This window comes from Epinephelus lanceolatus, chromosome 9 (genome assembly GCF_041903045.1).
Source record: "Epinephelus lanceolatus isolate andai-2023 chromosome 9, ASM4190304v1, whole genome shotgun sequence".
NCBI lineage: Eukaryota > Metazoa > Chordata > Actinopteri > Perciformes > Serranidae > Epinephelus > Epinephelus lanceolatus.
In genome coordinates this window covers 24,929,607-24,955,924 of record NC_135742.1, presented here as the reverse complement: position 1 = coordinate 24,955,924, position 26,318 = coordinate 24,929,607, and the positions used below count along the sequence as shown (strand labels likewise).

The window sequence follows — 26,318 nt, the reverse complement described above, 5'->3', positions numbered from 1 at the left end:
AACAAGTGAAGACGGAAGCTATCACCAACGGAGGAGCACCCACTAGCGGCTCACAGCGGCAGCTACACGTTGAGTTCAGGGACAGGCTCCACCTCTCACGATACTCTTGGGCTTGTTAGCTTGTTACCAGGCAGACAGCCTTTCCAACATGGCAGCGTCAAGCAGCGCAGAGCAAACGCAGTTGCAAGACATGGAGGAGGAAGATGCAGGGATGGAGGAGAGGGAGATGGAATCGGACAACGGGGAGGAGGAGGGAATGGGAGTAGAAAATTCAGACGACGAAGAGGACGATTCGTCGGAGGACGAGAAAGAAAATGAAGCGGAGATTCAGCGGCTGGAGGAGCAGGTAATTAGCCATCAACCAAGCCAGGCTGAGTTGACTAACGTTAGCATATAAGCTAATGAGAATGAATGGGTGGTAAACACTGCCAGCTACAACAACCCAGCAACTTAAAAATATCAGCTTTTCCGTCCTGCTGTGGTGTAACAGAAACTAAAATTATAACGTTACTAATGTTAGCTGGTGTTTTCCAAAACAATTAAACAGGCGTATATGATACGACGTCATTCACATAGCTGTCGTGATTAGCTGACCTGCTAATCTGTGATGCTAATGGCTTGTCTCGTGTCACAGTCACACGCGCCTTTTTTACTATCTCAGTCCAGTGGGATATAAAGCTCCAAGTTTAGCCTAGTTAGAGAATACATGTGCACATATAAAGTAAGGTTACATACTGTCCTAACTTTACTGGGTGTCGCGTTAGCTTCCCAAAACGTTGTCTATACGTAGTAGTAGTTGGAAACATACAGTAATGCTGTAATCTGTGCTTCCACTGCAACAGCAGAGAAAAACCAAATTCATATTACTGCAGCATTACTTATCCTAATTTATCAGGTAGCCCTGCAATAAATACAGGGCCGTAATCAGCTATTCATCATGTGGGGTGGGGGTTCAATCTCCACCTTTTGCACCCCAGTCCTCCAGGGTGGTCTGGGTGTAATTGACCCCAGGAGAAATGTTTTGAAACTTGACAACTATCAGGGTTTCTCAAAGTTTTGATGAGCCAGCATAAGATTTAGGGCCACACAGGAAAAATGCACACACTGTAACTTTCCTATAACATTTATTATGACATACTAACAATAAACATAAGCTATAACAGCCGACAGTAACATGGCCTGAATAACACAAATATTACACCCCAGTTTCTGGAAGGTTTGAGCATATCTGAATATTTGAGGGGATGTGTCCCTGCAAATTTCCCACCTTCTTGAAGCTTATAATGCTAACTTTTTAATTGTAATTGTTTTAAAAAGGTGTTGATTCAACTTAAAGGTCATTTTATAAGCTACAGTTTGTGGCACTTTAGAATTGTGGTGTGAGCTGACAAGTGTCTACCCTCATTGAAATAAGTAGACTAGTGCTGGATTAAAATAATCAATTCATCCGATTCAAATCGATCTTCATTTGAATGACCCGATATCAATTCGTAAAATTCGTTCATCTCGCTGAGAGTAAATGAGCTGGCTGATGTCTGTGTTCTTTATTCTTTTTAAAACTTACCCAGTATTGCGATGTCAGGAATTTGATTTATTTTATTTACATATTAGATTTGTAAGTTTGTATTGTGACTCTGCTGTTTGAATATTACTATTGCTGCTCTACAAACAACATTTAGTTAGAAAATGTTTAGTTTTAATCCTGTCCTGAATTTATTCTTTTTGAAAAATAATTCCTTGTAAAATTTACAGAATCTCTTTCATATACTAGCAAAATTTGGTATTGTAACTGAAATATCCTACATCGAAAAGATATCACATTGAATCAAAATGGAAATAAAATTGAATTATGACCTTGTGAATCGAAATCGAATTGATTCAGGAAATCAGTGGATATACCCAGCCCTAAAATAGACACCTCTTGGTATGATGCAAACTGCAGCCTCCAAGCTGATTACCTGAATGCCTTTCTGAAATGGAGCTAGAAATTATTAGACTGTATTAGATTAGTGTCTTGGTTTTATAATAAACTAGCAACTAAGTGTGAAAGTACTCTATATGTTCTATCAACTTTTTGTGTGCCATAGTGTAAGTATTTAAGCGTTTTAGATTGTTAATGTCATGATTTAATTTGTGTAACATGAATGAGATATGACATTTTCTTTGGCACTGCTGAATAAATACAGTAGAAGCACGAGGTAATTAGAGAAAAGGGGAAAGACGGTGCACAATACAATTAAAACATAGTCTATCTCTGTGTAATTTTTTTCCAGCTGTCAATCAATGCTTTCGACTACAACTGCCATGTAGATCTCATCAAACTACTGAAGCAGGAGGGAGAACTTTTCCATCTGCGAAAGGCAAGGCAGAAAATGAGTGAGCTATTCCCGCTCACTGAAGGTTGGTGCATGTCTGATATGGTTTTTGGGCTCAGAAGTATCAGTTGACACGAGCTGTGTTCGTTTTTTCAACTGAGGCAACATTTTGTTGAACCCTGCAGAGATCTGGTTAGATTGGCTCAAGGATGAGATCCGCCTGACTGAGGAGGAACCAAACCGGGAGAGAGTCTATGAACTATTCGAGAAAGCTGTAAAAGACTACATCTGTGAGTGCATTGCATCATTGTTTACTGCCTTTTATTTGACATTCATGTATTTCATTGTCTTGAGATTTAATTCCATATCTTGATACTTAGGTCCAGATATCTGGCTTGAATATGCTCAGTATTCAATCGGTGGCATGGGCTCACCAGGCGGGATGGACAAGGTGAGATCCATCTTTGAGAGAGCTGTGACAGCTGTGGGGCTTCACATGACCAAGGGACAGGCCGTGTGGGAGGCGTACAGAGAGTTCGAGAACGCCATTTTATCCACAGTACAGGTTTGTGTTTCCATCACTAGGATCTTATCAGTGGCCTCACATATGCTGTGGTTGTTGCTCTGTGATATATTCCAGAGTGAGATTTATTTTGAATGACGCAGTTTCAAAAACAGTATAAGACAATACAAGATAGACACTTGTTAATTAGATTTTGATATAGTACAGTAGTTGCGTGTAGAATAGTTGCATGCAATATCACTCTGTCTCTGTCAGGTTAATATTGTCTCAAAGCATGCTTTTGAATGATAATCCAATCACTTAGCTCAGAATAAATAGAAATACTCTAAAAGCTGAATTGAATTCTTCTCATGTTAAATGGGCCCTTGCTAAATTTTGACACCATTTTCTCTGCTGTGTTTCCTCTCAGCCTCCCCCTGGCAGGATTCCCAGCCGTGAGGAGCAGGAGCTGCTGAAAACTCAGCTTGAGCGTATCCATACACTGTTTCGCCGCCAGCTGGCCATCCCCTTAATGGGTAAGCATGATGCGTTTTCTGTCCAGACGGGCTGCTGTAAAACGGGCAGGATTCGTGTTGTGAGAGCCATATGTCGAAAAAACCTGAAAAACTGAAGTCCCCCATTTAAAAAGACAATGCTGCCTTCTCAGATAAGTTGAGTGCGGCACGGTTGTGATGTGGCTTTTGTAATGCTGTGCAGATTTAGAAAGAGAACAGTCCCTGACCATGCTTTCGGTTTGTTGCAGGAGTGGGCGAAAGATAGCCAGATGGTCTAATATTGTGTTGGATTTTCTGTCCCAGCTGAAGACTAAAGGCATTTCTTTACTGTTTTAAACCCTATTTATCCAGACATCTCACTTGATGAATTATTTGCTAAGGTTTAAGACAGAGATTAGGTAGTATGTATTAAACATTTGCAAATTTACACATTCCTGCAACACATAAACCTAAAATTCATACTTCTTAATTTTGGCGCCTTTGCACACCGTGTCTGTATTTTTGTCCGACATCGTTGCACGTTTATAAATGAATACGATCTCATGTTTTGGCAATCATGTTAACGTACTGACTCAGAAACTTTCTTCTGTCATTTAAGTTTTCAGAACAGGTGTGTTTTTCTTTTTTTTTTTTTTTTTTCTTTTTTCTTTTTGCATCCGTCAAAAGCCTTTAGGAACCGTTTGAGCAAGAAACAGCAAAGAAAATGTGGCTTAACCTGCAGGATACCACAGTTAAAGTGAGGAACAGGGTAGAGGTGGACAGGGGGCCAGCAAGAAAAAGTTTGTTAATATATGATAGCAATGGCCTTCTTGCTCAAGAGTAATGATGATGCTTACAGCAGAGTGCAATTTAATAGGCACACAGTATCGTTTTGTAACTCAGGTAATGCTAGCTGCAGTACCAAATGCAAGACTTGGACAGAGAGAGAGGCAGGAGATACCACAAGTGAAGAGAAGCAAGAGAGCAAATGTGTCTTTCCAATTCACCTTGTATTACGAATTTTCTCAACAAATAGAAAAATAAAACGCGTCTGAGAGTGCAAGGTTTCTGTGTATTAATGATTATAAAATGCATACAAAATATACAAACTTGGTTTACAGAGTCCATGTGGTTTATGTATCTTAATTGATACGGTAGAAAAATGTCTGTAAACTGTGATAAAATTGTGCCCTTTTGCTTTGTAGACATGGAGGCCACCTATGCAGAGTATGAGGAGTGGTCTGAGCATGGCGTGGCTGACACAGTCATACATCAATACAAAAAGGCTTTGCAGCAGATGGAAAAGAGCAAACCTTATGAAGAATCGCTGGTAGGTGACTTGCATTGATTATTCTGACTGTTAAAAGTTGTCCCCTTTTTTATGAGTTTTAATAATGTGCATAGTTTCTGCAGTGCGTAACGTCTGCATGCTGTTGTGTTGCTGCAGATAGTCGCAGAACCTCCTAAGCTGGCAGAGTATCAGTCCTATATCGACTTCGAACTGAAGGAGGGCGACCCGGCGCGGATCCAAATAATCTTTGAGAGGACCCTGGCAGAGAACTGCCTGGTACCAGACATGTGGGCAAAATACACCACCTATCTTGTGAGTATTGGTCGTGTTTTGGTGTGATGCTGTCCTTTAAGGGCTCCCAGTCGTACTGTAATGTTTACTGTGTAGAGTTTGGACTCGTTTCACATGGCATTACCTTCCAAGTCTGACTGCTCTTATTTAGCACCTAAAACTTGCCAACTTCTTTGTCTGCCAGCAGGAACTAAAAAGCTGTGATCAAAATGCTGCACTGAGCTTATCTTAGTCATTTGCAGCCAGTAATTGCTAACACAGCTCCTCTTGAAATGGATTCATGGTCTTTTAATTTCATAATGTAGTTTCAGACATTTAAACAGTAAACTTGGACTATAGCCACCAATACATTAGGTTGATAATTATTTTACTCATCTGAAAAAAGTACAGTGCTTTTTCTTGTCTTTAATTTATTAGATTTATTCGTGGTCACAGTGTGAATTTTATTTAAGCGGTTATGAAATAACAGGAAAGCAACAAAGAGGTGCCTTTAAAAAATATCCTGTTTTATCTGCCACGCTCTCAAACTTGTGACAAATTGCACAATGCATGGTTAGTTTTGCCCACGTCTTCTAACACCACCCAACTAACCTCCTGTATGAGGATAATTTAAATGCTTGCTTGCGCTTCAACTCATAAACTTTGTCTTTACCTGTCACCATTTTTTTGCGAGTGCCCAATTGATTCTGCCCATGTACAGATCTAGACAGTGATGAGAAAGAAGCAGGATGACTTACTCCATAGATACTTGAAATTATCAGCTCCATTGAAAATGATGTGTTTAGTTGTTTTTTTGTTTTTTTTTAACCATGTGCTAGATTTATTAGCCCAACGTAGCATTGTAGTTTTGCTCCAGGCAATCTTGCAATTCTTACCATTGACCCCTGGGATGTCAGATAAATGTGGTTGCTTATAAAAGTGACTCTTAACAGCTTCCTAAATATTTCAGTTTGTTTAAGGTTATTTTAACCAGTTTGTCATGTGTTCTCTGTGGACTCTACAGGACCGTCAGCTGAAGATCAAAGACTTGGTTCTCTCCTCTCATGAACGTGCCGTCAGGAACTGCCCCTGGACCATGGGTCTGTGGAAGAGCTACCTGCTAGCTCTGGAAAGGCACGGAGCTGAGCATCAGACTGTCTCTGGTAAAAACTAGATTGCAGCCAGAAGCTGTCAGATCATGGCTCAGGTGCTGTTTTTATGTAGTTGTGAGTTTGTTATGAGGGAAAATCCTGAAACCTTGCTTTGCCGTATGATTCAGTTTCTTTCTTTTCCTTGCAGATGTTTTTGAAAAGGCGCTGAATGCAGGTTTCATTCAAGCAACAGATTATGTGGAAATTTGGCAGGCGTACCTCGACTACCTGCGGAGACGTGTGGATTTCAACAAAGGTGCGTGCAGTTGTGTGTGAAACAGAATTAGTCTTTGGGGTTGGAAACTATTCAGTTCACTCATCGTTCTCTTGCTAACGGTGTTTCCTTTTTTTGCAGAATCGAGTAAAGAGTTGGAGGAGCTGCGAGCAGCTTTCTCTCGGTCTCTAGACTACATGAAACAAGATGTTGAAGAAAGTAGGTGGATTTGAATCTGACTGAGATTTACTGATGTGGTGTTCTTGGTTTGGTTTTTATAATTCATTGTCTTGTGTCACTCTAGGATTCGGTGAAAGTGGAGACCCCTCTTGTATCATAATGCAGATCTGGGCAAGGATAGAAGTAAGCAGTGTTACTATGACAACCATTTACAAGCATTGGATTTCTGTTACATTCAGTTGTGTTTAACCCTGTGTTTATTTGTGTTTTATTTTGACTTATTTTATTTTCAATGTCTTGTCTATAAAATTGTGAGACAATGGAAATACGCTTGCTAATTTTAAACATAGTAATAGCCTAAATGTGTAAAAATACATTCATCAGTGACAGTTTTATTTGAATTGTACAGTTTAAAGTTGCATAACCTCACTGTCGTGTAATATGGAAACAGTCTGCAGAAATTACAACATCTCTTAATGTAAGTTTTGTTTTCTCCTTTCCAGGCCCTCCACTGTAAGAACATCCAAAAAGCCAGAGAGCTGTGGGACAGCATCATGACAAAAGGGAACGCTAAATATGCCAACATGTGGCTGGAGTACTATAACCTTGAAAGGTCTGTCAGTCAATATCTAAGTGGGGAAAATGTGAATTGAAGTTCTGATACCTTTTATTAGCAAAATGTATTTATGATGTCCTTGATTTTTTTTTTTACTTTGTCCTTAGGTCTTATGGAGACTCTGTTCACTGTCGGAAAGCTCTCCACAGAGCAGTTCAGTGCACCTCAGACTACCCTGAGCATGTGAGCGAAGTCCTGCTCACATTCGAGAGGGTGGAAGGTGAGTCCTGATATAAATATCAAACATAACATCCAAACAAAGAAGACTTACATGAATTACAGTGTGTCTTCTCACTCACAGGTTCTCTGGAGGACTGGGATGTGGCAGTGCAGAAGACAGAGACCCGGCTGAACAGGATTAATGAGCAACGAGCGAAGGTAGGAGCACATATCAGTATCGTGCTGGACAAAGGCATGTCACAGTACCAGAAATTTAGTAGTCAGTATCAGTACCAGTGAAATTATACATACACTCCTTTTATTGAAAACAGGAAACCAAATAAAACAAGTACCGTCACGTTTTCAGAATTCTGGCATCGACTTCTCCTGACATCCCTAACTGGACAGGTGTATCATTTGTCTGCTTTTGGCTGATGTGATCATGTTCTGCCCATCTGTTAGGCAGCTGAGAAAGAAGCCAACCTGGCTCGCCAGGAGGAGGAGAGAGCTGATCAGCGGCGGAGGGCCAAGGCAGACAAGAAGGCTCAGAAGAAGGTCCAGAAGGGAACTCGAGCTGGTGAGAAAAGAAGAGCAGAGCAGGATGATTATCACGATGAGTGGAATGATGACTCAGGTAAATACAAATCATTTGTATGATAAACCTTTTTTTTTTTTTAAATGAGAAATTATGCGTTACCTAATCTTCCTCTCCCTCTGTGACAGAACAAGCTCCTAAAAGGTACAGAGGAAATGGGGACCAAACCACAGAGTACATGGAGACGGAGACTGGACTCTTTGGGAGGAACGCTCCCCCTGGCTTTAAGCCTACTCCGTCCGACAATAAAAGAGCCCAGCAGGGAGTTGCGGCTGCTGCCCAGAGGCAGAACGATGACAAGCCAGAGCTTCGCAACGATGACAGCAGCGTATTCATCAGCAACCTGGCGTACACCCTGCAGGAGCCAGAGGCCAAGCTCAGGACGCTGTTTGAGACCTGTGGTCCCATCAAACAGGTCCGCCCTGTCTTCAGCAACAAAGGGACCTTCAAAGGCTACTGCTATGTACAGTTTGAAGCTTCAGTGTCTGTCCCCGAGGCCCTGAAGCTGGACAGACGAGAGGTGGAGGGCAGGCCCATGTTTGTGTCACCTTGTGTAGACAAAAACAAAAATCCTGACTTTAAGGTAAATATCAAAACAAGTGTTTGATTTTTATTATAACCAGAGTATCTGCAGGTCTTGAAAAGTCTCTAAAATCTTTGAAAAAAGGCTTTAGAGGGTTTTAAAGGAGCAGTGTGAAAGATTAAGGCAGATTTAGGGACATCTAGTGGTGAGAATTGCAGATTGCACCCAGCAGAAACTTGTGTTGGTTAGGATCCCTTCAGTGTTAATTGTTCAGGAGGTTTACTTATTTCATTGTATTTAATTCTGTCAGTATATCCCCCTAAAACCTACACACTGGACCTTTAAATAATTTACAAAATCTTAAATATTTGCTATTGCCTTGAAATCAAATGAATCATTCTCAATTTTTTAGTCCATGTATCCATTTTATGCCACTTTTCAGGTCCAGGTTGTATTACTTTAATCCTATTAATGTTAACATCTCAGAGGAACTGAAAAGAAAAAAAAAAAAAAAGTGAAGTAATCAGTAATTCTAGGTCATAATGTCCCAAAATGGTTTTCCATCGTACTTTGGCTGGTATGACTGTAAAATAGGTGCTCTGTTGTATTAAAAAGATCTTTAAACGTCTTTAATTTAACTTGGTTAATCTGCAGAAATTCTGATAAGGTGCAGTACAAGTGACCACTTCACATTAATGTCCCCGTAGGTGTTTAAATACAACACGGCCATGGAGAAACAAAAAATTTTCATCTCTGGGCTGCCGTTTTCGTGCACTAAAGAGCAACTGGAGGAACTCTGCAAAAGTCACGGCACTATCAAAGATGTTCGTCTGGTCACGTATCGCTCAGGAAAACCCAAGGTGAGGCGTAAAGAGGAGGACAGTGTCCAGATGTTTGGCTAAAAATAGTCATCCTGATGAAGCTAATGATTCCCACCTTTGACCATGCAGATGCTGAGCAAAGTATTAACCCTCTCTCGCTGTGTGTCTCTGCAGGGTCTGGCGTATGTTGAGTTTGCAAATGAAGCGCAGGCCTCACAGGCAGTTCTTAAGATGGACGGCATGGACGTTGAGGGCAACAAAATCTCTGTTGCTATTAGTAACCCTCCTCGCAGAAACATGAGTGACAAACCGGGTTCAAACAGGACCACGTCAGACACAGTGCCTCGCCAGGTCTTTGGATCGTAAGTTTAGCGATGCATTTCTCTTTCACGCCCACTGAAATGTTGCCATCGTCAGATCTGTAACTGTACAGAAACAAAGCTGTGTTTTGTTTTCCCAGGAGAGGAAGAGGACGCACGCAGCTCTCATTACTCCCTCGCTCCCTGCACCGACAAAGCGTGCCCGTAAGCAAAGTCAGGAATGGGACTGAGGCTGAGCAGGCGCCAGCAACAGCAGCCAGCGCAGCAGCCGGAGAGACGAAACCTTTGTCAAATTCAGACTTTGCCAAGATGCTCCTCAGCAAGTGAGAAGATGAGCGAGAGAAATACGACCGCCTTCACACTGAAAGCCATCTTGTGTCCTTACAAATTAGTGTTGGTGATTTTTCTGTAATTGGTTACCCGGCTTCCCTTTAATCTCAGTCTTGTTCTCCTCATCATCCGTTCTGCGAGATTTGCCTTAATCGCTGAGCTCCTGCCCTCCATCTGAAATCCTTTTCAACCAAGACTTCTCACCATGTGACAGATCGTTTTCGTTTGGTTTGTTTGAAGGTTGCTGGCAGGCTATTTTATATAAAAGAAAAAGTGTATCATATTTGTGTGTAAATATACCGTATCTAAAATTGTACGCCTCATGTTGCAAAGTGTCTCTTTTTTTTGGTTGTGTAATGTGAAAGGGATCTGAGAGAAGCATATGGAAGAGTATTTTTTTTAAATATTCAAAACAGCCAAACTTGTGAATGTTGTTTAAAAGGTTATATGCAAAAGTTCAGACGTGTTGTAATATAGATGGTGTGTGTGTGTGCGTGTGTACAGAAGCTGGCTGTGCTACAGTGAAGAAAAGACTTTCTCCAGATGTTTTTAGGAAAAATAGGATTTCTGTTGTGTAACTTATTTTGACCTCTGAGGACAAAGTTAACAAGGCTAGCACGGACTTTTTTCTGACTGTATAATACAACTAATTATTTTTTACATAGTTACATCTGTGAGTTGCCATCTGCTATTCGTCATAGGTATTATGATGCTATGGAGTCTATAGAGGCTCCATTAAATTAGTAATAGTAAACTGGCTTCATCTCAGCCTGAGGGCGTGTTATTACAGTATAAATACTGCCCTGTCATGTCACACTGCTGCAGCTTAATATCAGTTATAGTATTTACAGAACTGCTCTAAGTATTCTTTCTCATGGTTTATCTGTTTTTACATATCATTGTTAATGTGAGCTGTCTGTTCAGGGTGAAAACATCCATCATCAAAACACATTGTTTTAGTTGTTAGTCTAGTTTATGTGCTGTGGACCTGAAAGAGAGATTTGGAGGTAAATGAAGCATGATCACTTCACCTTGGGAAGCTCAGGGTGCACGTGTAAGCAGGGTGTTAATGAGGCTGAAGGAATGTGCTGCTTTGGTGGCTGCTGGCATTACAGCTGAATGATTAGTTGATCGACAGAAAATTAATTGCCAGCTAATTTGCATATTAATTGTTTGTCAAATTTCTGTCTCTGGTCTATTTTCAGTGTCTGAGCTTTAAGGTTTTAGTTTGTCCTTTTCTTACATTTTGTTAAATAGAATGTTTTTGGGTTATTGACTGTTGTTAAGATAAAACATTTGATGACATCACCTTGGTTGTAGAAAATTGTAATGTGCATTTTTCAGTTTTCTTTGGTTTGGTCGACCAAACAGTGGAGAAAATAATTAAAAGCAATTGTTAATTGCAGCCCTGCAAGAGTCCAGGGATATGAGAGAGGACATTAATTTGTTTAAGGTGTTAAAGAGTTCAGATATATCCATAAATGCTAGAAAGTACATGTGAACCCTTTTGTATGTGTACTGTAAAAGTGAATCCTTGGAGCATCATAAACTGAGACCTTAGTACAGTTTTATAAATGAGTTTCTTTGAGTAAGAGAGTTTATTTCACCCTCTGAATGAACCTGGCTGACAGCTCTTCAGTATTCTGCGTAAGAAGCTGTTGCTGTCAGCTACACGTATTAAGCTCTGCAGCTCCTCCAGCACAATTAGAGAATCTATGCAGTTTTCCATTTCTTTCACCCCATGCTAGAAGTCAACCATTTGTCTACTCGTCTTGTTGGGATATTAACACTTCTGTTTGTGTACATAATGTTCGATATGCTAATTTCAAAAAGGTCACCATAGTTTGTAATAAATATAAATCTAAGTTTTCAAAACAGATGGAATACAAGCTATATGTATTGCTCTCACCACAGTGGCCTGATCTGAAAAAAAAAATATCTAAATGTGTTGGTCTCTAAAGTCACCTTCCGTTTTATGTCTGATACTAAAAAGGTGGTATGTGTGCATTGCTGTTGTTTTGTATCATTTCTATAGTCAATGTTTTGAATTTGGTATAGAGGTAAATAATAAATGGCTTTTTGTTTGTTTGTTCAGTCACAGTATTTATTTACCTGCTTGTTTCGCCCTTTTCTACCCTTGTGTTTTTGGGTCCTGTAAAAACAAAGAAAAAAGTTATGTCATGTATTTTTTTTTTTTTCTGGTCTAAAATTTGTTTTAATAAAGTCACGTAAATCATCTTTGATCCCAGTACGACACTCACAGACTTGTTCATTTTACAACAGCTTGAAGACATAATGGAAGTCAATAGAACACTTTTATTTTAAAATGAAATAAATAATCAAATACATGAAAGTGCTTTACAGTGTTAAGAGACATCACCTTAATCCCAAAGATAATTAACTAAATGTTCACCACACATCTGCGCTGAAGCGTCTCAAGTCAAGCAACAAGATTAGAAAACTTTCCTTGTCACACCACCAGAGGTCAAAATTCAGATTGTATTGTGATGGAAAATAAAATTCGTTTACACTCCTATGGGAACTGGTCATAAACTAAAGGTGGGGAACGGATTTCTTTTAATTGAAAGCAACCCTCAAATGGCAAAATCAGATTTCAACTCAACATCCTGAAACAGTTGTGATGAATTCAGCAGGTCTAGAACCCAGACCGAAGCAAGGGGTGATACTGGTGGGAAATGACCAAACGAGAAGGCAACACATTCTATGGTAAGATTGTTTTTTAAGAACTCTCAGACTCTCCTCCCGTCTCCAGCTCAGTGAATTGGGATGGTCTGTTTGCAGTCGGTACAGGCGTGGTCCTGGCTGGCTCCCGGCAGCCCCACAGCATACTCAGTTGTAGAAATCAACAATGTGTCCAATGTCATCTCTGTACATTTGGCTATAAAGCGAATAAAGGGCCGTACATCACCCTCATTGGCTGTGTCCAGAGCTGCATAATACTCAGCCCTTTGTTCTTTGCGAATAGTGATTGGTGGGTATCTCGCTTGCATGAGCACAAGGTTCATGAGCAGTCGAGACGTGCGTCCATTGCCGTCCACAAACGGGTGCACATACACCAGCTTGTAGTGGGCCAGAGCTGCGTACTCCACAGGGTGCAGCTGCAGGGCCTCCTCAGAGTTGAGCCACTGGACCAACTCCTGCATGTGCCTCTGCAGGTCCTGAGGGTGTGGGGGGATGTGGTGGCCCACAAACACCTGGTTGGTGCGCAACCTCCCTCCCTCTACAGGGTCCACATAGCCAAGCACCCGTCGGTGAATCTCCAGGATGTCACTGACAGTTATGGTTCCTGATCTGGACAGCAGCGTGGTGTTGATGAACTTCATGGCTACATCCACACCAATGGCTTCGTTCTGCTCCTGTAGGCTCTTCCCAGGGACGGCGTAGCGGGTCTCGATGATGTGACGGATCTCAGACAGAGTGAGCGTGCTGCCTTCAATTGCCACAGTGTGGTAGATGTGATGGTAATAGGTTTCCTCCATCACCCGGCGGAGTGCAGAGTTGCCTTTAGGAATGGACATAAGCCGGCGCACTTTACTGTCAATGATGCCAAAGTAACGCTGGTCAATCTCTTCCACCAGGGGAAGAGTTCGGTCCCGGCTGACCAGAGCTCTCTCATTACAAGGTGAGATGGCCAAGGCCTTGGTGTAGAGGTGGTCTGCCTGGACGACATCCTTCTTCTCCTCCTCCAGAATGGTCCCCAGTTCTGTTAGGGCGTCCACAAAGTCTGGATTCATGCTGAGTGCATGCACCAGCAACTTGTGAGCCTTCTCTATCTTCCCCAGTTTCTTCATCTCCAGAGCCTGCTGCAGCGCCGCTTTGGCCTCCAGCTTCATCTCTGCAATCAGAACATGACAAACAATGTCAACTCCAAAACAGGTGACACAGCTTAGAGGTTAAAGCACAGCAGGTCATTTCCAGGGTGACTGCAACTATTGTTGTTTGGTCTATAAAATGTCAGAAAATGGTTCAAAATGTCTATCAGTGTTTCCTAAAGGCCGAAATAATGTTCTCAAATGTCTTGTTTTGTCCACAATCTAAAGATATTCAGTTTACTGTGTTAGATGAGTAAAGAAACCAGACAATATCCATATTTAAGAAGATGGAATCAGAGAATTTTGACTTTTTTTTTTCCTAAAAAAAGACTGTTTGGTGGATTATCAAAGTAGTTGGCAAATGCAACTCTAGTCGTGACACAGCAGAGCTGGGTAATCTTTTAATTAACATAACATCAAGGACCTTATTCTAGTAGTGATTGATACATATAAAAATAAACTGTTTTACACTGCTTTGTATTTTTACAACTCTAAGTCAAAGTATATTAGAAATGTGGTCCGTTTTGCTGTACTATAACTGTATCTGACCTTGTCTTTAACATATGGCATTACATTGAACTGTGTACTCTTGTATTTTACCTTTGCTCGGCTTGGACCTCAGAGGCAGCACATCAAGGGCAGTAAACGGGACAGTAAGGCTGGTGGACTGCACAGCTGGAGGAGGATGGGAGCTTCCCCACAGCTGGCAGCGGAGCTGAGCGAAGCCCTTCAGGGCGGCGCAGCACTCGTCCTCCACCCCCACCAGGGGCATCAGGACGGCCACCAGAGAGCCGAGGAGGACACATAGCAGCGGGCCCCATCCTCCAAGCAAGCGGCCGCTGGTGCAACGCCACACCGTCATAGCAGCCATGATGATCCCAGGTTAAACTCTCCATCCTCTAGTGACACGGTTCCCCATGTATATCCACCCCAGCTAGGAGAGCCTCAGGGCGGTCGACTGGAGGGAAAACACGGTCAACATGACAGCTTACAATCACGAACACTGCTGAGGGAATTCAGCTCAGTTACCCGACAGCTATTAAGTTAGCTAAAGCTAGCTAGGTCAACGCGACTCTGAGCTGAAACTTTAAAACACCGGCTGAAATCACGGTTAGACTGCGGTTGACTTGTTCTCGGCGTCCATACAGTACAGTACAGCTGTGTACAAAAAATACACATCATCCACTTCCTTGGTTTGAACGTGCGAACATCCTGGAATGTGATTGGACAGAATTAGTTTGAAGCGCAGCGCCGATTGGCTGAAACGCAGCAATACAACAGATGGTTCGTAACGGTCTCTGATTGGTTGATATAGGAATATTTTGCCCTAAATTTAGCCTCGCAGGCAAATACTGACCACACAGCAGCACAGTATGTGCCCTTCAAAAAACTGTTTGTAATGAAGTTATACGACTTTTCAAATACTTTTAAATGTATTTTTAATACACATAGTAGCCTATATTAATGTCTTTATATGTAAATTTGAATTTAATATTTTCTTTTTTCATTCATTCAGTTGACATTTTCTTTCAGTATTTGCACACTTGTAGCCTGTGCTGTGTTGCTGCTGTGTTTGATTTGATGTTGTGTTGCTGTTCATGACTATTTGTATTATTTTTAAAAGTGTACAAAAAGCAGTCCAAAAATATTAGTAAACATGAACAACTCTCTCCCAAATCCAAAAACTAGGGTGCTAAAACTGAAATTTACGATGTCAAAATGTATAAAGACTGTAGCTGTTCAATTTAGACTAAAATGAAGTGGGAAAAATTTTACAGATGAAACTGAGAGCACTCAGGAAAATGTTCTGAGTATATGGGTACATTTTCAGTTTCATAACTGAGAGCACTACAATAGAATAAAGCTAAGTAAAGCTTTCCTTGGCCATGGAAATAAATAACACACTTGAATTCTCAATGTAGCTGACGTTCCCCTTTAAATACTGAAATAGACTGCCCCAAATTTAGCAATAACAGGTGGTGCAAACACTTATGGAGCCTGCCTGGTGTGATATTTTGGGTTTGACATTTACTTTAAACCCACATTTTTCTGTAGGTGAGCCAATATTTTTGCCATTTCCAACACTAATCCAAGTGTACACTGCAGTAGGCTATCACAGGAAGCCACTCAGTCCGACCTGTCATAAGATAAAAACAGGGATTAATGTGCTAAAGAAAATAAATAGATTAGCATTGGTTTGGCCTATCACAGCTATTGTGCAATTTATTATTTAAGGAAAGGAAAAAATCCACATTAGAATAGTTATTGTGCCTTGATGGCAGTATTCACCAGCACAATTTATTTTCTGGGGCTGTTTAAAAAAAACCTCCACGCTGACATTATTTAAATTAATGAATTGAAGACAAAGTTGTTTTTACCATAGAGCTTTTAATTACTCAGTATTTCTCAGTTAAACAGCTCCAGCTTTGCTGCCAGCTGTCCTCCCTTTTATTCTAATGCAAGTGTACTACCAAACAGAAGAGGGCAGCATTGCTTTATTATGCACACATCACAGTCATAGCATATCCTCCGTAGACTGCAGTATCAGTCTTGGCCTTAAAATCAGTTTCATCAGGATTTATTCTTTGTAATCCAGTTTGTGAATGCAGTAAAAATGAATTTATATTTGTATGAACCTTTGTATGAACATGATATCTTCCTCTGCAGCCTCATGTGTCAGCTCTTATTGCTATGTTTGATCATTTGTAATCTCCAGTTCTGTTTGTCCTTCATGTCATTGGTATTTATGTTTGTTAGGTTTCATGTAATTTCATTAAAAGCCTATGTACCTTTATATCTGTCATCTATTTATAGTGGAATTGCCTTTACCAACATTTCCACCAGCTGGGAACAGCCTGTGGTGATGAGGATTGATTCCTGGCCACATGCCAAAGCCAGCACTATTAGACGTATCTTCAGCAGATGGCAGGCTATTGGCTCTAAAGAGCTGATATTCACACACAGCCTGAGACTCTGCAGCAACACACTGTCGCCACGAACAGTGCTGAGAAAGTTATGAATGAACAACTGAGTAGATGATTTTGTGTGGAGTTAGAGATTTAGTGGCTCTGTCTGAAATTTGGAGTTTTAAATTTGTCAAGTCATGTTGCACTCTGTACTCACAGTGAGCCGTGCAGCCACACACTAACCTCATTTACCAGCACAGAGTCCCTCTGTGCTGCTCTGACCCACAGCAGTTTCACCTTGGAGTATAATGGAGCAGCCATGCTTCAGCTGCATATATTTCTTTACTCCTGTTATTTATGTGCTCTGTCACACACCTCTCGAAACAAAGAGGAGACTGTAGTGGGTTATAATGACCGAGAATATATTTACAGTCATTTCTCATTCTTTAAGAGTGTGAGAGAAAGAAAAAAAGAAAGAAAGAAAGAAACCAACCTTGGGGGGATATTCATATAATCAACATGCTGCCAGTGACTGACGACTTACTGCTGCCCCGGGGATACAGGCTCTGGATTTACTGTATCTGTGCCTCAAATCAGACTCAGTGCTGTATAATTTCGCGGCTGCACCATGATACTTTTATTATTACTCTGGCTGGGAAGCAGTTTTCACTCTGTAATGAATGAAACCAAAAAATATCATACATTTTTCAACGCAGAGAAAAATGGTCAGAGGGTATCTGAGGCACTGCAGGGAGGAGGACATATAGTGGGCAAGTAAGCAAAATAATAGTATCACCCATTTATATATCAAAACAGTGGTGCCCCCAGAAATTTTTCAAAGGGGGGCAGGATGGGGCCCCTGAAAATCTTTTGGGATGGCACACCAAAACGAAAAGTCATAACTGCATTTCAGGAATGTGAATATGCTGCTGAAGTACATAGGCTACTTGAAAACTGCCAATATGGTGAATTAAGGAATTGAATACTGATAACGGCCTACTTTGGCTTCTTATTTTACAGTTAATATTCCTAATTATCTGATGTGCATAGACTAATACTGGTACAGCTATTTGAGTTCCACAACAATCATGTTTTAATGTGTTATGTGTCCATGCATGTTTGGTGATTCATCTTTAGTCTAACATACAGCTTTAATTTTAAGTACACTGATTGTAAGGAACAAAACATTTACTGGGAACAAGCCTTCTGAAGTGTAGAGGAGACTCATGGGTACCCACAGAACCTATTTTTATTTAGATATCTTGAGTTGAGAGTTCAAGGGATGCCTTGGAAATAGCTATGTCAGTTGTTCCCTCGGCAAATTTAGCCTACCTTAGGAGCATTATTTATCACCCATCCTGACAAGCTATGCTGACCTGGTTGATACCATTGGATGCCTTAGATTATCTAGTTTCATAATATACCACCACATTTGTTAGCTTGAATAATGAGTGTGCCGTGGACTCTTAAAGACAATCAGCCTCCTATTATTTTCACCAGGGGGATCACTGAGGGCTCAAGAATTGCCCACGATATGGGAACATGCCTTATGTCAAAAGACTATTTCAGTTCTCCCTCAGACATCTCTCTGCTGAGACCATTAGTCATGAAGCAGAGGCTGCACTTCTCTGGGGGATGGACTTATCATCCTCCTCAAACCCTGGCTTCAGGAACCTCACAGAAAGGGTTAGATCAGGTCTCAGGTATGTGGGGAGTCTTTGAAGGCTCCTGGCTTCATTTTGGTGTTCAGTGAGGATGGGAGTCTTAAATTATAGTAGCATCATGCAGAATGTGTTAACTAAATTGCTTGTATTCCCTGAAAGCGAAATGCAACAGCAATCATCCGATCTGCCAAAACCATTTCACTTCCACCAACAAATTTAAACGTTGGCAACAGCCAGAGTGTGTGAAAGAGTTTCACCAAAACAGAATCTGCTCAGATGCCAGAAAACAACTGAAAGATGACTCTGTTACTGTGTGTATTACTCTCTCAAAAAGCTCAGGGCTTCAGGATTTATACCTCCTCATGCCTCTGTGATACAAACACTACAACCTATCCTCGGGTCAAGAGGTGCAGGTTTAGTTGAGTCACTAAAGTGCTGATTCCATGAGGAGCTCAGCAGTCCTGTGAGGTGTCAGTTCACTCGCCATGAAGAGCTCAGCAAAGCCTGTGAAAACTGATGTGTCATGTTTTCTGTGGCTCTAGAGGTGAGCTTCAGTGAGTGATGTCATCAGGGTTGTCTCATTTGAAGTTTGAAGGTTTGTAGAATTTAAAAGGCATGGGTATTTTCCAGACAGGAAGGAGTCTAATGAGAGGATGCCCTCTGTTGCATTATGGGGAATGTAGGCTCCAGTGTTGTTGGAGTTAGCCCATACTATATACGCACATTTAGGATATCTTGGCCTCTTCTGATTTGATTTTGACCGTTCATTTTTAAAGGTATATTACACAGGATTGGCAGTTACTGTTTTTAAACAAGCTTGCCAGCAAAAGTAGGGGTAAAAGACAACCCCAAATTCACGTTGTCACATTACGTTGTATCTCTTAGATATCTGCTGCTTATGGTCTGGCACCTGCTCGATACCTTTTCTTGAGTCCTGACCTCACCTCAGTGCTGTGAGGGTACACTCCCTTAAATGTCAAAGAGGAAAACAAGAAATACAGGCAGAGGGCAGAGTTTACAGAATTATACACTTTTAATGGGTCAAGAGTAATGATTGAGAGGGATTTTCTATGAGTCTTTATTTTGGGAAAATCCTGCATAGTATATCTTTATTCAGTTTTTGTCAGATCAGGCAGTGACTTAAAGATTTCATTTATTTTTTTGTTTTTATTTGCCTCATGCTTTTTGAAAAAGTGAATTGGCTTTTAGCTTAACAGGGTTTCCTGTGAGGCTGACTTTGTGATTGACATCTAATTTCATCAAAGTGAAAGCACCCCCTCTTTATTTTTTTTACTGGTATGGTGTCTTCCCAAATATAAGTGAGGAGAAAATTAATTAAGGTCTTTTTTCCTTAAATTGTGGACAGAATAAATGGATGCTAAACTGAGACATCCATTCTGCTATCTGGCTGCAGTCCAGTTGCTTGCACACAGACTGGCATTAAAGCAGTGATATCTTTGCCACTTCCAAATATGAGGCTGCAAAACAAGTGAGCTTAGGCTCGGCTTTAGTCGAAAATCGAGGACAAATATGGCGGAATGAACAACTGATGGAGGAGAAGTGATGGCATGAAATGAACGGCCCTCGGGTCATTTTGTGGACTAATTCTATGCCCATCTGGCATATGCTCATTTGAGCTGAAACCCTCTCAGCTGTGGAAACAGATAAAACTGAGTCTGCAGCGAGAATCATTGATGAGCGCTAATTCTGTTTTTGTTGTGTTTATTGCAATTAAATGCCTCATGTCACTTTGGGATTATTATCAGAATGGCACAGTTGCATGAAAAGTTAGGCACCTGCTATCTTTAATGCAGTCACACAGCATGCTTTTATCTCCTGTATCAGTGTTGTTTAGTGACTGTGATGCATGGGACATGATTTACAGGCTTTCTCGCTTAACTGTGTGGAGTAAACTGAAGTATGTAAAGGAAATGGTTGCTAAATGCATCAGTATGATCCTCACACCAGCTGACACGTTAACTTGAAGCACACTCCATAGATGACCTGTCACAGACTATTAAAATAACACCCTGTCTTTTCTCTACTTGCTGGGCCTGTGCTTCAAGAAGTAGAAAATCCATCTGCCCACCTGGAAAAAAAAAGCGACCTGTCAGGGCAGGAAATAAATCCCTCTGGCACAGGCTCCTCGCCTCCTCCCCTACCGACTCGTGCTCCTCTCTCCAGCCTCTGTAGAGCCGTCAGCCTGCTTGCCTCTCTGTCTGAGAAGAGGCTTTGTTCTGGGTGACAGAGCTGGGTGTCAGAGATAGAGGATCTCGTTAGACAGTCAGAGGGAGAGGGATGGTGGCTCTCTTTCCACTCCCTGGGTATGGATGGCTCAGAGAGCAGGGATGAGGGGGCCGTAAAATGGATGACAGAGTGAAGGAGAGCTGCACTGGGAGCAACAACTGTCCTCGACTGTCAGCATACAAAATACCTCTAAAAGGAGGGTTTGCGCCAAAATGCGAGATCCACACGCTCATTGGCAGGCTGACAAGTGCTGTTACAAGACGATTTGGGAGGTCAGGACGTCTTTTTTTTTTCTTTCTCTGGTGACAAGAGCAGAGGACAGCTTGTCCTGGAACTCCTACGGGAAATCAGGGAGATTAAAAGACCTGCAACAAAATAACCAGTGCACTTTCCTGTTTCACAATAACAGTAATCTGGTGTTTCCCCCATCTCCCTCTTTCCTGCAGTGCATGCTGAGACTCCCCTCTGCTGTCGTCACAGTAGGTCAGAAGAAAGCTAAGAGATGATGCTGCCTCCCCAGGTGTCAAACAGGTAATTACTGAAGCTCTGTCCTTACAGTTTCTCTGCACTGGGAGAGGGGCCACGGTCCAGGACACTGTCACAGTGGGATGCTAAAGTTTCCTCTGCTAGATCTTGAGAAGGGCATTAAATAAATTAACGTGCTTTAACTTCAAGGTAACTGGTTTCATTTTTTATTATCAATATGGATTTCCATTTATTGTTACTGTGGCTACAACTATTAATCTGGGTGTCTATAGACCAATTCAGGTCTGAAACCGTGACATTGCACCGACAACAATCACTTCTGGGTAGACAACTGGCAATTGATTTAAATTGTGGAGATATGTGAAACTGGCAAACAAACAGACCAGGTGATTTAAACCGGTAAAAACACTGAACTAAGCAGTTTCACATTAAAATATTCTGTGTTTTTCCATCGCTACTGTTGCAGAAGGGCTGCTTACTATGGTAGCCGGTGTGAAACTGCAAAAGTGTTTGGTTTGACTGTTCTGGGCTGTTCAAGGCAGTCTCTGTAGATCAAGGCTATTCAAGAGAAGGCTGAGACATGGGGTCAAACATGGGGGGATTGCACATGCGCAGTAAAATCTGGTCTGCACTTCCTCAAAGGCTCAATAGATGGCGTGAGACCGCAGAATAAGGGGGATGTGCATGCATGTCATTTTCACAGCTTATTACTGGACTGTCACTGGTGGCCTGCGTTGTGGGTGAGAATGACAGAGATGCAATTCCGACAACTTCAGGCAGCCGCCATCCAAAAGTCCAAGCAGACCGCACCAAGCGCACTCCTTGATCGCCTGAGTGGATCCTGCGCTTTTTTTCTAGCGCCCCTGCTGTCACCCTCCAGCATCGCAGCTCAAGTTACACTGCGCATGTGCAATCCCCCCATGTTTGACCCCGTGTCTCAGCCTTCTCTTGAATAGCCTTGCTGTAGATGAGCATCCGCTTCCTATGTAGATATAAACAGCTCATTCATAGCTAATGAAAACACAATTGTTTTTATTTTCAGGTGATCATATGCTAAAGAAAACATACTTATTATTTTATATTCCATTTCTGCCACTTTTAAAGATATATAGTTACACATGGTGGTCCGACCTGACGTTTTTGCTGGGCTTATTGTATGCACTGTTTTGCTTTGCTAGCGTATATAAATTGACAGTAAAATATGAAAAGTGTTAACAAATGTAGATTTTTGCAATCAATGATGCAGCAAAGTTAGATAATGGTGTCTTATTTATTTTGTAAGAATAACCTTTGTTGTTAGTGTCTTGAGAAAGATCCTTTTTGTTCTGCATCGGGCATTGGTTGAGGTTGTGTAATGTGACATCCAGTTGGAGGTCCATTTCTGTCAAAATATGATGCTTTAGCAGTCTGAATCATCCATATTAGGTAGAAAGATGTATTCTGGGTTTTTTTCCCTCAAAGCTAAGTCTTATATGTATTCAAATACTTACACTTTGTGTATATTCAGATACTTTCTGTCATGGCTAAGTACTTGCTTTGCAGTGATTCACAGCCTCCTAATTACCTATAAAAAGACTTCTGGAATAATACGTGGGTCCACTTTACTTTGCAAGCTGAATCACTGGAATTCACACTGCTAAAAATAAGCCTGTGAATAAATGAATAAATAAATTGTTCTTGCAGTGTTTTTGGCTTTTGTTGCACAAGGCTACTTGGAGATCTGAGTTTTCTGAGTTGCATCTATCTTTCCCTGACCTTTAGTCCATAATACATCAGTGTCTGCGAGGTAGTTGAGGCAGGGAACTCAAGGAATTCTTGAGAGTACTCTACTGGCTACAACATACAATATATCCAACACTGCCTTCACAATGAGGTTTTCTATTTAAGCTGTTCATTCTCCACCCCCACTCCTCTGCTTAGCTCCTTTGTGAACTATGCTGCAAAGCACTGCAAGCAGCTACCACTCGTGTGTCTCATCTAGGATTTCCTAAAGAAGCTGTCCTACAGTCTGTCATGTCCACAAGCTTTACGATGACTTAGTGGAGGAATATACCTGACTGATCTTACATCTTACAGAGAGTCCATAAAATGCAGTGATACATAAACCAGGGGGATCGTGGATAATTAATTTTAGTGAACGATTGTGCAGAAGGTAGTGTGGATGCTTTTTCCTCATGACTTCTTGCCTAAAGCCTGGAGAGACTGATATGATTTATTCAATCCATGCTCCTAGCTGTCTTTCCTCTTTCTCATTGTCACAAGGCCCTAAAGGGAGCCATTTCACAGAGAGACACCCTTTATGAATGACTGAACAAACACAGTGATTTGTGTTTGTTTTGGGGGCAGTACAATAGACAGGCAGGTTTCTGTGTGTGGTCTTTGGTCTTGGTTATAGGCATGATGTGCTCAACATTGTCATGTTTGCTTGTTTGTCAGCTGTGGCATACACCGACTCTCCCACAGGCCCAGTCTCACATGCTCAGTGAGGTCCTTCACGCTGGCCACCTGCTCGAGGGCCACACTAGGACCAAGAGATGAGTAAATAATCTGTTGGAAAGACAGGAGACAGAAATAATTAGGTCTCCACTGAGGGGCAGCCATTACCAGGGACCTCCCTGAGGGGCTTCTTCCTGTTTCACTTATTATTTCACTTCCACACTAGCCTGTGCCATTCAGAGAAGGGGGTGTGCAGGCTCTGTCAAATCTACCAATTCCAGCACTAACAGGCATATTTTACAGCACACAGCGATGACTCAGCAACTGTGGGCGGCTCATTATTTTCTTCACCCACTTGATGATGGCAGGCTCGTGACTTTGTTTGGTTTCTTTGGTAACGTACAGGGGTGAGTATAAAATAAAATTATAGCTCCTTATAACACGATTAAATACGACACAATACTACCACATGACAATGTTTGCTTATGTGTGCTCCCCCGAAAGTGCTCGCCTTCAGCGGTTTGGAAACTTGTTTATGAGACTGCACAAATGCAGGCTGATGATTTTGTGGCAGGGGAAACTAATCACACTGTCTGAGTGGAGCAGCTCTCACAGCCTTAGTTTGGATTGCTTTTTTAATGTGCCTGTCTACAGCCAACCCACACACACACACACACACACACACACACACACACACACACAATATTAAGTCTGTCATAATGTCTCCTTTAAATGCCTGCTGCCTTGAAAGTCACAAATCAATCATCCATTTTGTCGCTGTGCTTTATGGAGTTTGTAGCCCATCTCAAAGTATCTTACCAATCAACTGGGTGGTGACACCTTAAAGCTACAGTTGGTAACTCTTATGAGTCAAAACATTTTTCATATTTGCTTTAACTGTCACTATATTCAGCACTAAATGAGACAAAAAATCTGTCAATAAAAGTCATATTCCTCTGCCTGCTCTACTGCCTTGTTGCTCTTCTACCGCACGTGAACAACAACAACCAATCAGAGCCAAGTCTCTAACGCAGCTGTCAATCATGGCTCATGAACTGCGGTCAAACTGTCAGACTAGGTACTGCTAATCAAATATGGATCAAGATTGTGTGATTGCATTGCCTATTTCTCTCCTCAGAGATCTCAGACAAATATTTTAGTTGATCCAATGCTTGGTACCTTGGTTGACTATTTCCAACATGGCGGCCAGGTCACAAACTTTTTCATTTTACAGCTAAACAGTACACTAAAATATGTGGCTAACTTCTGGTTCAGTGCTGTGTTAACTTGAATGGGGATGAAATTAGTTTGTTATGCAGCTCTAATGGACGTTTGAAAATTTATTGGATCAAATGGACAAATCCCGATAGTCAAACGAGTCATTTTGCAGGGGGTGTGACACTCTAAAAAATATATCCTTTGATTTACAGATGTGTCTTTCACAAAGTAAGTCTATGGGAAAAAGTATTTTTGGGCCCAATGGCATCACATGACGGACCTGGAAGTTGTGATTTCACATTTGTCCATTATGTCAAATTGGCTTCAAAGCCTGGCGCTGTTCCTAAAGGCTTGGCTTGACCTCACATGAGCCGTAATCAACATGATTGTCAGCTGTGTTAGAGACGCTTTAAGTGAAAAGTATAATGCTGATTTCATGGAATTCAAAACACCTGTTATTTGGACACATTATTTAGCCAGACATGACGGGGGATGAGGTCGTCAGTCCATCCGGCACTTTGATCTGGACTGAAACATCTCAACATCTACTGAATGGATTGCTACAACATTTTGTACAGATTATGATAGCCAGAGAATAAATTCAAGCATCTTAGTGACCCCCCCCCCCAGTTTTCTTCAGGTGCCACCAGCAGATTAAAATTCTGATTTGTCCAGTACCTTGGTTTATGACAAAATAACTAAGTCATTAAATAGTATACAATTTGGAGACCTAACTCAATGCAGTGACACTGTGATTATAAGCAGAAAGCCCATGATCGTGAGCCTGGGTCACTTTGCGGATTAGAGTTGTTAATTGACTTTTTCAGTGTGGTATGATCTGTTCTGATCACTCTTAACAGGATTTAGATGGTTAAAAGCGGTGCAGATCTCATAAAACCAGAGATCCAGAGCTATATTGGATTATCATAGCTGCATTATCAGTTACGACACGTCTGCTCTATCCTATTAGTTCGATTTCCATAATGTAAAAGCTAGTTTTCTGACAAATGCTTCAATGTAGGATATGTGTGCTCAGTAAAATCAAATATATTGGTATTATGTTGCAAACACATTCATGGGCAGATTTTCCAAACAGATGGCAGGACATCTCAGCTTGCTGTTAGATGCGTGCTTTCAATTTATTCATACAGCGATGAGACGAGATGCGGTACATACTGTACTTGTTAAAGAAATGGGAGAGGATATGAAACCTCCTGATTATCACACAGCAAAGGAGTACTTCACTCACAACCATTTGTATGACGCTTAGTCATGCTATGAAGTATTCCTTCAAAAAATTCACAAGCCACTTTTACAGTTTTAGTCAAAAAAAGTGAGGCAGCAATATCATTCAGTCACTGTTTCCCTGTTTAAGTAACGCCCAACAAAAACGACGTGAAAAGAGAGATGAAAGAAAGAAAGATACACAGGGAGAACAAGCATTTATAATAGTCTAGTCTGTTTTAGCTTAGTTGTAGCCACAGGCTCAAACTCTGTGTTTTGCTGTTTCGAGGTCCATCAGTGGTCACTTATACAGACTGCCACGTCATTTGGCATCAGCTCTGCTTCACAGTTGCATTCTCCTCTTGAGAGCCGAGAGGTCAAAGGTCACTGAAGCAGCTCTTTTTCCAGCCTTTCAAGCTCTTAAGTTCTCTCTTAAGTGTTTTCTCCTCAGCTCCTCCTGTGTCACATGACTTCCACTCCTGCAGAAGAGTGTACAGGCAGTCGATCTTTATCAGCATCTTGT

At 41.4% G+C, this 26,318-nt stretch overlaps 2 protein-coding genes across 2 annotated transcripts; one reads left to right on the top strand and one right to left on the bottom strand.

Moving 5' to 3' along the window:
* The first annotated feature begins 125 nt into the window (after positions 1-125).
* Positions 126-12,032, top strand: sart3 (spliceosome associated factor 3, U4/U6 recycling protein). The gene is made up of 19 exons (XM_033619678.2): positions 126-346; positions 2,274-2,400; positions 2,501-2,605; positions 2,696-2,880; positions 3,248-3,353; positions 4,517-4,641; positions 4,759-4,914; positions 5,897-6,035; positions 6,172-6,279; positions 6,379-6,456; positions 6,542-6,600; positions 6,921-7,030; positions 7,141-7,253; positions 7,335-7,411; positions 7,655-7,826; positions 7,916-8,370; positions 9,018-9,170; positions 9,306-9,493; positions 9,592-12,032. The coding sequence occupies exons 1-19, from the start codon at positions 149-151 to the stop codon at positions 9,776-9,778; spliced, it is 2,841 nt and encodes a 946-aa protein (XP_033475569.2). The 5' UTR covers positions 126-148; the 3' UTR covers positions 9,779-12,032.
* A 45-nt stretch (positions 12,033-12,077) lies between these two features.
* ficd (FIC domain protein adenylyltransferase) lies at positions 12,078-14,809 on the bottom strand. The gene is made up of 2 exons (XM_033619679.2): positions 14,215-14,809; positions 12,078-13,637 (listed from the first exon to the last, which is right to left on the bottom strand). The coding sequence occupies exons 1-2, from the start codon at positions 14,483-14,485 to the stop codon at positions 12,556-12,558; spliced, it is 1,353 nt and encodes a 450-aa protein (XP_033475570.1). The 5' UTR covers positions 14,486-14,809; the 3' UTR covers positions 12,078-12,555.
* Between the last annotated feature and the right edge of the window lie 11,509 nt (positions 14,810-26,318).